The 12,678-nt window shown below is 37.6% G+C and overlaps 1 protein-coding gene across 1 annotated transcript in view; it reads right to left on the reverse strand.

Moving 5' to 3' along the window:
* Window positions 1-1,148: 1,148 nt before the first annotated feature.
* Window positions 1,149-12,678, reverse strand: part of LOC122075306 (protein tesmin/TSO1-like CXC 5) — a 37,905-nt gene continuing 26,375 nt past the window's right edge. The window contains exons 7-8 of the mRNA XM_042640285.1: window positions 2,277-2,702; window positions 1,149-1,688 (exon numbers count right to left, since the gene is read on the reverse strand). Of these exons, the coding sequence (XP_042496219.1) occupies window positions 1,465-1,688; window positions 2,277-2,702 (650 nt within the window). The 3' untranslated portion in view covers window positions 1,149-1,464. The remainder of the gene's footprint in view (window positions 1,689-2,276; window positions 2,703-12,678) is intronic.

The following is a 12,678-nucleotide window of genomic DNA, read 5'->3' on the forward strand; positions in this document are numbered from 1 at the left end:
GGTTGTTTATCATTTTTTATTCATTTTCATCTCCATTTAATTGTATTTTGGTGGTATTAAAACTTTGTATCTAGTTTAAGCTTTTAAGTTTTTAAGTTTTTTTTTTTTTTTTTTTTTTTTTTTTTAATGGTGGTATAATAATATTAAAATTTAGGGAAAATGGTTTATATGTGAGTGTAGGAGTTGCACCTAGACATATAGGGGTGAAAATGACCGCCCCTACTCCCATGAAATGTGATAATAACCCTCTTGCTTGATCCTTCCATGGGCTCTCTCATTCTCTCCTGCATAGGATAGGACCGCACTCCCCCACATGAAACACCTACCTTAAAAAATAAATATAAAAGATGTACAATTTTTTAGTTGAAAAACCCGGTTTTGACTTGGGCAAATCATTTGAGTTCAATCAAAATTTGGAAACCTTGTTCAAGAGACATGTAGACTAGGATAAGTGAAAATGATAAGAATCGATCATCAGTCATTGGAGTCAAATAAGATTCAAGTTATTATCCTAGTAGCTATAAACTAAGCGAGTCAAGTTATTATTTAAAGAATAAGATAATGCTACCTGCTTGCATTGCCACTACACTAGCGCATAAGTTAATGGAAGGCCGCACAGAGGCATCTTCAACACATAGGGCAAGGACCACAGTCTCTTTGTGCCCGCCTGTGTTTAGTCGTAGATACATGTAAACTGATGACTTTCTTTTTCCCTTGTCTAAAATACAAAATTGATTACTTGACTCACTGTTGAGTTAATAAACCAATAGTTGTAGTAATTAACAAAAGTGAAAGGCTTGAAATGAATTCCCCATCACATGGATCCAACCATGACAGAGTCCAGGGCATGAAAGATTCTATATGTAGGCTTTTTTATTTTTTTTTTTTTTTTTTTTTTTTTGGGGGGGGGGTGGGTGGGGGGGCGGAGGGCGGGGGTGGGAGGGCTCTATATATATATGCATATTTATTCCCTCAACGTCAAAATGAAGCCATGCATACAGGGGCCACAGTGATTCCAATACTCATATCTCCATTGGAAGCCAGAGGCACAACACAGATTTCCAGCACTGTTTGGCACAAATTCTATATCAAAGGTCCAAAAGTTTTTTTTTGCTTCCCTAGTATGTACACGGAAAGAGAAGGATACCTTAAGCATTCTGAAAGGATTTGCTGCATTTTGCACAAATAATTAATGGCTTTCTCAGAGAACAAAAATTCAAAAAATCCTACACACTGCACTCACGCACGCACTCTGTAAATGGGGCAAATAGAACTACATAATATATTAATGAGGACCAAAAATGGATCTGACCATGATTGTTTCTTCAATCATGATCGGTTCTAACAAAGGGACCAACAACTTTATATAGCAGCTGGATTGGACCAACGGCCACGGATTACAGGGATGGCATGATGTGGCTGGCCAACCCTATTGGTCCCCTCTCAATCTCTTTCAAGTCTTTTTTACATCTCTTTCTCAATCTTTGGTTTTATATCCCCATTCCCAATTGATCCTCCAGCCTTTGGAAGTTGACTGTTATTCGTAGTAGTAGCAGCAGCAGCTGCTGCACTTGATGTATTAGATATGTCAGTACTGACTGGAACAGGAGACGTTACAATACCATTTACAACAGGTTCATGTTGACTCCCAGTTTCGGCTGATCTGGCCAACGATGTACAGTTTGTCTCTGTAATGTCAAAGAGAAATTAAAAACAAACATTTTTCAGATAACTCAAAGAAAATAGTGATGTAGAATATAAATTCAAATTTGCAAACAAGTGGGAACACATCATCAGATTATCGGGACTTCTAACCTCCTCTCCACTTTCTATGCCAGACATTATTGAAAATTCTTGAGAGGGATGGCGTTTCCATCCCTTCTAACAAAATCCACTCTTAGCAGTTAAGCTCATTGAATGGGTCCGGTACACCATTCCCTCTTAGGAAAACCAGTTTAAGAAGTTAAGTTAGTAAAATCAGTTCAGGCTGTCCAATATCTGGCATTTAACATAGCATATATATAGATACGTATATAGTATACGTCTATGGGAAATCTTTATTTATAGTTATGGGATTTCCTATATAAAGATCCTTTCTGAGACTACTCTGGCATTTTGTAATTGGTAGCCCCTTTAAGGTTTCCACCATTCCAAGGGACGGCTAAGTAAGATCAGAAAACTCAGAAGGCTTTTGATGTTCACAAACCAATACTGAACTGTGCAAGATTTAGAATAAAGAAATAAAATAAAGCAAATAATAAGCTAAAGAACAGTACCTTTAATTTGTGCACTAGTGGTGATCTTCCGAAGATAATCCCGGAATGCAGTCAAGACAAGCCTTTCTTGTTCAGCATATATATCAGACATACCCTGCCCATTAGGCCATCGCGGGGATGTTTTGCGTCCATGGCACATTGTCCCATTAGGGGAAGGAGCTGCCATGAACATTGTATCTTGCTCATCACACATCAATGCAAGTGTGCCAGGGGACATAGGCCTTCCATTCTGAGCATCTGCACCATCTGATCCAGAATCTTCTGTACCCATTTTATCAGCTTGGTTCCCGCTTGAACGGTCATCAACCACAACCTTCTGAATGTCAGGTTCTTTCTGGCTATCCTCCTTTTCTTGAGTTGAAGAAGCTAGGGAACTCTCCATCTGATCGTCTCTATCTACTTGCCTGTCTGTTACATCTCTCTTGTCTGAAATGTTAAGATGCATGTTCCAAAAATTCTCAGATATCATATACCAAAAAAATAAATAAAATAAAAAAATCAAGCATATATACAAATGAACAAACCCCCATATCAACTACTTTTTAGTGTTAAATGCAATGCCCTTAGGATTTAAAGATTGGTGTCAGACTCAGACCCCAGATCATACCTGAGCTCTGAATCAGTTTGGATCAACTGATCCAGTATGTGCCGCAAACAGATACTGCACTTGGATTCCAGATCCACGGTGCATTACCAATCAGATCAGGATTAGCCAATCCTTACATTGTAATAACAACAACATAATAGACTCACTAAGTCAACGTGGATGTAGAAACAGTGAACAAGTTGACAAGTACGTAAGAACCAGAGAGAAAACCTGGAGAAGTATTGTTAACTAATAAGGAGAAACTAGGTCTAAAACAAGGTTCAAAATCTAGTTTCGTTTCGGTGTTTCGGTGGGTTCAGAAACACCAGTTTCGTTTCATTTCGTTTTGGTGAAATTTCGGCCGAAATGGTGTATTTTTTTTGTTTGTTTCGGTGGTCAAACGGCCATATTTTAACCTGAAACTTGGTGGGTAACTTATTTTAAGGTTAATAAGCATGCTTAGAACATAAAAATACAAAAATATTAGGACATGACATTGTTTTAGAGTTCCACCTTTGTTTGACAGCAACTGTAGAACTATTCTGAAAATTTTACCTGGTTTTGGAGAAAGAACTTTACCTTTCCTAAGCTTTGAATGTGTAGATCTTGTAGGAATCCAATGGAAGTTAAAATGTGTGATGATGTGGCTAACTAGAGGCTTGTTGGAGACTTGGAGTGTTTTTCCTTCAAAATATGCAAATGGAACCGAAACCACCGAGATAGGAGAGACAGAGTCGAAATTTCGACCGAAATACCGAAATTTCGACCGAGATATTGTATTTATAACACATAGAATGTACCGAGATGACCGAGATACCGAAACGAGACCAAAATTTTGTACAAATGTTATTTCGGGCCTTGTTTTGTTTCGGCCAAAAAAAAAAAAAAAAAAAAACCTGAAATTCCGAAATTCGGCGAGATTTCGAACCATGGTCTAAAAGGGCAAGGAAGACTACTCAATTATTAAGGGAAAAAGTAAAACTACAGATATTGTGCAAATCTGGTATAGGTACTAAGGATTTAAGACTTAGTCATGAAATTCGTCTCGTTTAGGCCGAAATATCATGAAAATTTCTGTACTACCACACAAAATTTTCCATTTTCTGATTTGGGATTTTTGGTCCATTTCCGCCGTTTCAGGCCAGTTTCTGTGTTTTTGCCTGAAAAACATGATGAACATCCATTTGAAATCTTCACGTAAAAATTTCGATCTCAAGAATGTAAAAAGTGCTGGATCAAGTCCAATTTAGGATTCCTATCACTGAATCATTCATCTTTAATAACGAGACCAGGAAATCTACTGAGTTCTCTGGAACTGGTTGAAGGAGAAACATGGAGAGGAGCACCAGAAGGAGAAAAACATTTGATGAGCCCAGAAGAGGATAACCATAAAAATGCTCTCCATCTCAACAGAACAGCCCCAAATTGAGAAAGATCCAAGCTCTTGAATCCCTTCTCACAATTAAAGATAGGAATATATACCGACTTGTAGCGGTATAATGGTGTAATGACCATAGTTCAACCAAGATCTGTCATTTTGGATGCACAATTCATTTGACCATTTCGGAGGTCAAATGACCATACTATGGCCTGAAACATTGCGAAAACTTCAATTAAGCATCTCTAAACATATGGGAACATTTAGATTGTAAGAAACACGCCCAAAATGATAGTTTGGTTGTAGATCCTAAGTTGTTAGTGTAAGTTGTAACTTGCTGTATAATTTCTCTAATTCAACCTATTCTACACATAATTTAGTACTAGAACACACATAACTCAATCAAAACAACTAAAATATACATTAGGAATGAAGAAAAACAATTTAATTGTATTATTTCGATGAAACATACCAAAACTGAAACTATACCAAAATTTCAGCCAAAATGCCAAAAGTTCTACTGAAACTTTGCATGCTATTGAATTTCCATTCACAATTGGATGACATCAAGGTTCAGCTCTAAGCTTGTATTTGTTTGCACAAATCATAGATGAGCCGACTAAAGACACTGAAGATCAATTCCCCTGGTGTCTGTTTTTAGTTGATGATATTGACTTGGTAGATGAAATAAGAGGAAGGATAAATGCAAAGTTGAAATTATAGTGATCAACCTTGGAATCAAAAGGTTTTAAGATAAGTAGAGCAAAAACAGATCATATAGTGTATGAAATTAGTAACAATAGGATTGAAAGTAACGTGGTAAAATAGATGATCGGGAGACACAACAAAGTAAAAATTTAAGGTACTAAGGTTCAATCATAAATAAAGGAGAGGAGAAATAGAGGATGATGTAGCATAAAGAATAAGAATAAGGTGAATAAAGTTGAGGCATGTATCCGCAATGTTGTGTGATCAACGACATAGTTTGAGATTTCGAGATTTCGGTCAAACACACCAAAATCTTGTAATATTTTTTGTATGTGTATCAAGAGTTTCCAGTCGAAATTTTGGTACCATTTCAGGTTTTGGTTTTGTACAACCAAAACTGGACAATTGCTTTATATAAAAAGCAACATTTCAGACAAAATGGGTCGTTTTTTCAACCCATTTTGAGGTTTTTGACTCTTCTTCCAAGTGGGCTGATAAAGGAGTGAACCTGGGGCAGAGCTGCGCTAACAAGAAGAGTTCTGATCTTGCTAGTTCTGAACCAAGCAGGGAGATCCTATTTTTCCAGCTCTGTTCTTGCTGGTTCCGCCCAGGCTTCAGCTTTTGTCAATTCCTGTCCATTTCCTTTCGTGGGCTGGGTTGTCAGGAAGTGAGCCCGAATGCGGGTCGAGTATGAATGCTTCCTTTATCCAAACAAGCTTTACTATTCCTTTTCCACCAACCTTGGCTATTTGAGCTGCGGGTTCGGAGTGAGCCGGTTCAATAAGTCTTTCCCATCTGATCTCAGGATCAAATCTTAAGCATTGAGATGCTTAACGCAGCCGTTCCAATTTATTGCACTGCAATCAAAGGCGCTTTGGCCGCAGGCCTAGTAGTGCTAGCATATGATAGGTTGCAGAGCTTTGCGGGTCGGTAACCTGTTTGACGTAAGATCCATTGACGCACAAGGCTCCAGTAGATTTCAACAGAAAACCCCTTGTTTTGAAATTTTTTTTTTTTCATTCCACTTACAAATCTTGGCATAACATGTTTGAGGCTACTATAACACATCTACATTGAAAATTGGGTGCATTGGAGCGAAATTTCTTGAAGATTCAAAATTTGAGGTATAAAAAATATGGTAAATATGTAGTGATAACGCTTTAGCTTTTTCATGTGTTAAATATTTAGGCCGATACAACGAGTCATACGATGAAATTATGGGAAAAGGTTATTGAAACTCACCTAAGAAGAGAAACTACTATCTCGAAGAACCAATTTGGTTTTATGCCAAGTAGATCCACGAAAAAAGCTATTTACTTACTCAAGAGGCTACTAGAAAGATTGAGAGCTTGTAAGAAGGATCTCCATATAGTCTTTATTGACCTAAAAAAATCCTATGACAGAGTCCTTAGAGAATTAATCTGGCATGTGCTAGAGAAGAGAAAGGTGTCGAGTAAATATGTGGATATAATTAAAGATATGTACGAGGACGTGGTGACTAGTGTGAGAATCATAGTGAATTCCTAATTACGATTGGGCTACATCAAGGATCAGCTTTGAGCCCTCTTTCGTTAGTGCTTATCATGGATGATTTAACTAGGAACATCCAATACAAGCTATCATGGTGCATGCTCTTTGTTGATGATATTGTTTTGGTGGATGAGACAAAAGCAAGAATTAACACTAAGTTGGAGTTATGGAGATCAACCTTGGAATCAAGCGGCTTTAAGATAAGTAGATCGAAGACGGAGTATCCAACAACATCCAAAACCTTATCCCAACTTAATGTAATTTAGTCACAAACTATGATGGATAACGATATGATGAAAGTTGATGAGAGAGATACCACAAAGTGATTATTTTAGATATCTGAGGTCAACCATAAATAAAGAAGCAACAAAGAGGATGATGTTTCACGGAGAATGAAAGTTGGATGGATGAAGTGGAGAGGTGCGTGATGCAGATTCTTCACCAAACTAGGCTTATTTTATTAGGAATAAGCCTAGGGTTGGGTTCCATACATGTTGGGCCTTTGATCCCATGTGTTTTGAGTGTAATAGACCACTTTTATGGGGCCTAAAAGAGGGACTCTAAGATTGAGTACGGGATTACTAGTTAGTTTCTATTTTTCATTAGTTTCCTTTTTAGTTGGGTTGATTTGAGTTATATTTGATTCCTTAGGAGTCAATTTATTAATTGAGTCAAGTCATTAGCAGTTAGTTTCATTTTTCAACTAGTTTCTAATTTCAGTTAGTTTCTAATTTCAGTTTTTAGTAACTATTGTATTAGGAGAATATTTGGTTTCCTTTTTGAGGAACCTTCTATTTTGTAATTCCCTCCCCCATCAACATTATAAATAAAGAAAAAGAGGCTCCTAAAGCAAAGACGATTTATGAATGAAAAAAAGAAGTTTGCTGCTATGTCTCTGCTGGGACTGTTGTGTGTTTGATCACAGTGGAAGGGAGTGGTGTTTGATCCATTCGACTCCTTGCGGTGGGAAGCCCGGGAGGATCTACTACAAGTGTTTTCCTCTTCTTCAAGTGTTCTTTTTCTTTTTTTTTCAAGCTTTATTTTCAAGAGTCTACTGCTGCCCAAACAAATCAGGTACTTTATATTGCAACTTCTGCCCATAATTTCTGTCAAAAGTTACAATCAGCCTCTACTGTTGGAAGTAGTTCCAACCATGGTTTTGATCCCCAATTCTGGTCCATAGTTCCTCCCTGTCTAACTAAGGATCGACCCTGGTCTGGACTTGTTCTGATCAGCCAACTGTGAGTTATTTAAAATCACCATATTCTTCTCTCTTAGTGACCTGTGTGGCCAGATCTGAGATCGATTGGTTTGATTTGATTCTTACGGTTTCTTTGGCCTTTGGTTCATTGTTTTCAGTTGATTTGAACTATTAATGGTCACTGGTTTACTCCTACTTGGCCGATACTGATCTGTCCGAAGATGTACTTGTTCTAGGGATCGACAGCTTGCTGGTCTGCTTTTATATTCTGCTAGTTTGACCTGATTAATACTGCCATATTGAAGTCGATAGCCTGCTAGACTATCTTATATTATTCTGATTTTCTCTTATATTGTTGGGTTGGTTATGGTTGTTCTTCGTTTAAAAGTTCCTGCAGTTGAGAGTTGGTTAGACCCCTACCCTAGTCTACATTAGTGCGCCCGGAGTGTTGTGTGACAGACATATTCCTTTAAAGCTTAAAGAAAAATTTTATACGACTATAGTTCGACTGGTTATGATGTATGGGGCAAGAAGTTGAGTAGTTAAGAAGTGTCATACTGATAAGGCTAAGTGTAGCAGAAATGAGGATGTTAAGATGGATGTGCGGCAAAACTAGAAAGTATAAAGTTTGGGAGTTGGCCCGATTCATGAAAAGCTTCGAGAAAGCCAAATTCATGTAGTAGATAGATAGTTGATTGGAAGGCAAGGATCTAAAAGAACTAAGGACATGCCTAAATGACCACAGGAGTAGTGAGAAAAGACATGCATAGTTTAGGTCGTGTCCCAGGTATGGTATCTACTATAGTTGATTGGAGGGCAAGGATCCGTGTAGCCAAACCCATTTAGGTGGGATTTTTCTGAGTTGTTATGTCCCTTTTTCTTATTTCTATTCTTATATGGCTTTGTGCAGATCAATGTAGTAATCCTATTTAGAAGGGATAAGGTTGAGTTGTTGTTGTTGTTAGGTCGGCCTACGACTTCACAGAGTTAGATTTAATTTTTCTTTTTTAATTTTTGAAAAGAAAAAAAGGTTAATGCATAGTAGTTGGAGCTCAAATTTATATACCTTAGAAACTGTTGGATGATCTACAACCTCACGATGTCATTTTTTCCTACCTAAAAATATTTTTAAATTTTCAAAATTTGTAAAAATAATTTATAAAATTCAAAAGAAATTGAAGAATAAGGAAAAATAATTTGTTCATTTTGTTGTAGTTTGAAACATAACAAAAAATTCTGAAAATATTGTTTTGAATTTTCAACTCAAAATAAAAATTAATGTGTTGTTCCATACTGGTTAATTAGGGTACTATTATTTAAAAAATTATAAAAATTATTTTAATTATAAGAGTTAAGTATAAATTAAGGAATAGCTTTATTGCTTTCATAGGATTTTTAATTGATGTAGAAAAATTAATAATATGGCACTTTTTGTTACAACAGTGTAACAAGAGTACATTACGACTGCTTAGGAGGAGATGGGGGTGACATAAAGTGTAGTCATGGTGTAACCATTGGAAATGACAAGAAATCCCAATGCAATTATTATGGGAAGAAAATAATGGGAGGCGGGGCCACTAAACTGATGTGGCATTGGCAGGTAGATATAGGGATGTGGTTAAATGCCCTAGGGTCCCTCTTAAGGTGCAAAAGGCCATGGCTACCCTCATGAAGAGAGGAAGTTAGATATGCAAAGGGAAAGGGAAGAGTTTGACGAGGCAACACTTGAGAGAGGCAGCGGCAAGAGAAGGGGATTCAAACTTTTTGATAATGATGAGGACTACATGCTTACTGATGTCGAGACAAAGGTAGAAGCGAGACAAATCAGAAAGCTAGGGCAACGAATCATTTGACACATATGAAGGAGGATAAAGCCAAAGAGTTTAGGCGAGGAGTTGGTTCCTCTAAAACAGATGCACTAGAGGTTGGTCCTTGTGGCTCTTCTGCATAGGGTAAGAAGAAACATAAGAGGATGGAGTTTCCATTTTGGAGGTCACCGAGTGTGAGGGGAGCCCCAGCCACACATTCAGTAGATGATGACGTTGTCGACATACTTGAGCAGGATCATATACTTTTCAGGACTACCATTAAACATAGAAAGTTGAACCATATATGGTCTAATTGGAATGTGGATGATGCTGTGTAGAAGTGGTTCTTTTACCACAATATCCTAGCACATGCTACTAAGGGATTCCCTACAATAAGAACATGCTAGACTCTATAGGGAAGGTTGGGGAAGGAGTCAAGAGAGTCACAGCTTACAAGCTAAAGAATGTTTACCTACCCCCACCAAACAAAGGAGCAAGGAGAGTACATAGAGACCCTCAAGGGGACATAGAGAATGAAGTCACAGTTGTGTGATGATTGGACTGGATCTACAAGATAGTCCATCATTAACTTCATTATAAATTGTAATGGCCGGACAGTGTTCCTTTTAAGTTTGTGGATGCATGCATCCAAAGAAAAGAAGGATACAAAATATACTTACAAATTGTTAAAGGAGGTGGTCCAAGAGGTGGGGATAGTGAGCGTTGTCCAAGTGGTGACGGACATCAGTATCAACTTCAAGAAGGTAGGGAAGAAATTGATGAACAACAACCAAAACTGCATGTTTTGAACTCATGTGCAGCCCACTGCATAGTTGTCACGGTGCCAAGGCAAACCAAGGCGCTGGAGGATTGTCTAAGCGCTTAGATGAGAAGGCGCTCGCCTTAAGGCAAACAAGGCGACTAAGTGTTATTTTTTATTTTTCCTATTTTCTATCTTTATTTAGTAAGCTACATATACCTTGTAACATAAAAAATAAGCATTAAGCCACATCAAGTCATTAAAAATCAACATTTAGCTACATCAAACCATAAAAAATCAACACTAAGTAATATTAAGTCATAAAAAATCAACATTTAGAGAAATGCTCTTGTTCTATAATAAGTTTGACTGGTCAAATGATTTTTGTTTTATATGAGACTTTTTGTAGTAAGTATAACATAAAACTAGCTTTCCAACAAGTCTGAGATTACTTAAATCTGAGTTGTAATGACAAAGTTATGCTCCCTTCAAACTAATTTTAAAGTGCGCAAATGATGTTAAAATCACCTGAATGAAAATAATTTTATGGATAACAAAAGATTATTTTGCCGGGCTTTTGGTTTTTATCAATGTTTTAACTTGATAGGATTTATAAATTTTCATAATTAAGAAAAACCCCAGCATTTCAAAGTTGAAACTAGCCCTTATAACCAAAATCTAGTTTTTGTTCTTGGACTGGGGGCTTGACTTTTTATCCTTTTGGAATTTGATTTTTAAACTACTTTATTGGATTCAAATAGGGGGTATTTGCTTATTTATGAATAATATTTGAAGTAAATGAAATAAAAAAATATAAAAAACATTTACTTAAATGAAATTTGACATAAATAAGTGCCAAAACACAAGGCGACATGCAAGCAATAAGGCGACAGTCGCCTGACAACTATGGCCCACTGCACTGACCTCATGCTGAAGAACATGGAGAAGAAGACCTTAGTACAAGGTGTGGTCAAGAAGGCAAGACAAGTGACCACATTTGTGTACAACGAAGTACATGCCCAAATGTTAAGGATCAAGTGTGGTGGGGATTTTGTTAGGCTAGACAATAGTCGATTCGCCACCAACTACATTGCCCTAAAGAGCTTTGAGGCAAAGAAGGTAGGGCTCAGATTTATGCTTGCTACAGATAAGTAGTTTAGTTGGAGGGAGTCAGGTTCTCGAAAGTGTAGAGCAGCCAGTAAACCATATCTAGTTAGCAATCTAGCACAATCTGAAGAAGGTCATTATATTACTTAAGCCAGTGGTGAAAGTATTAAGGGTGGTCGACTCTAAGAAGAAGCCTACCCAACCGCACTTGTATGCCGCAATGAAGATGATGAAAAACCACGTGGTAGTAGTGACAACACATGGTGGTAGGAATTGCATCTAGCCAAAGATCAATAAGGGAGACAACTCTTTTATGCATCTACTACATAAGGTTGGTGAATTTTTCCATTCTAGTTTATACTACCTAAGTCAAATTACTTTCCATTTACAACTTCATAAGCATTGACAAGTGCTTCATGTTATTTCCAAAATACTATCCCAATCCCAAGTGCCAACACAAGCACAGACATAGGCTATATCAAGATTTGATAGATGAAGTGTAGAATGTGGTGGCCAAGCTGCAACCAGACCCATATGTACATTAAGCCTGCAATAGTGAGGTGAACTTGTAGTTTCTAAAGCATTTATAATCAATGCAATTATTCCCATTAGTAGATTGATGTTGATTTATCAATGTTTGAAATGGACATAGATGAAGACCTTTCGTGATGCACTTGGGACTTTCGGCCATGCAACCACAAAGTCCAGTCGGTAAAATAACGCTCATCATAGGCCCATTAACTTAGTTTCTTTGTCCAATTCATATAAGCATGTACCAGATTACAATCACTTACCAAGAATATTCTAATGTAGGTGAATAAAGTGAGCTATATGGGAGAGATGCACCTGACTTGAGGAAGGTAGCAATTAAGTTGCTCTCTCAGTCATGTTCCACCTCTGAATGCAAGCGCAACTGGAGTATGTTTTCACTCATCCACTCCAAGATGCGAAACCAATAGGCTCATAAACGTCTAGAGCAGTTGTGTATGTGCACTACAGCATAAGTTTGAAGATACAGCACATACACATGGGCATGAACAATGACGAAGACCCGATGAAACTCAACAACATCTTCCATGTGAAGTAAAATAAGGAGGATCCCATGTACGAACAAGTGAGTGATCGAGGTGACCCCATGATGGATCAGCCCAGTGGTAAGCCCAACCCCAAGATTTCTGGTTAGATAGGTGTCAATGTTAGTGAGTTCATGGCTCTTCTTAAGAGGGTTGAGTTCACCCATAGGCACCCCGACCTTTTGAACCCCATCCTGGAAAGGATGATGAAAATGTCGAGTGGTCACATTCTGATTCCCACATGCACATCG

The sequence above is a fragment of the Macadamia integrifolia genome, chromosome 4 (assembly GCF_013358625.1).
Source record: "Macadamia integrifolia cultivar HAES 741 chromosome 4, SCU_Mint_v3, whole genome shotgun sequence".
In the NCBI taxonomy this organism is placed as follows: Eukaryota; Viridiplantae; Streptophyta; class Magnoliopsida; order Proteales; family Proteaceae; genus Macadamia; species Macadamia integrifolia.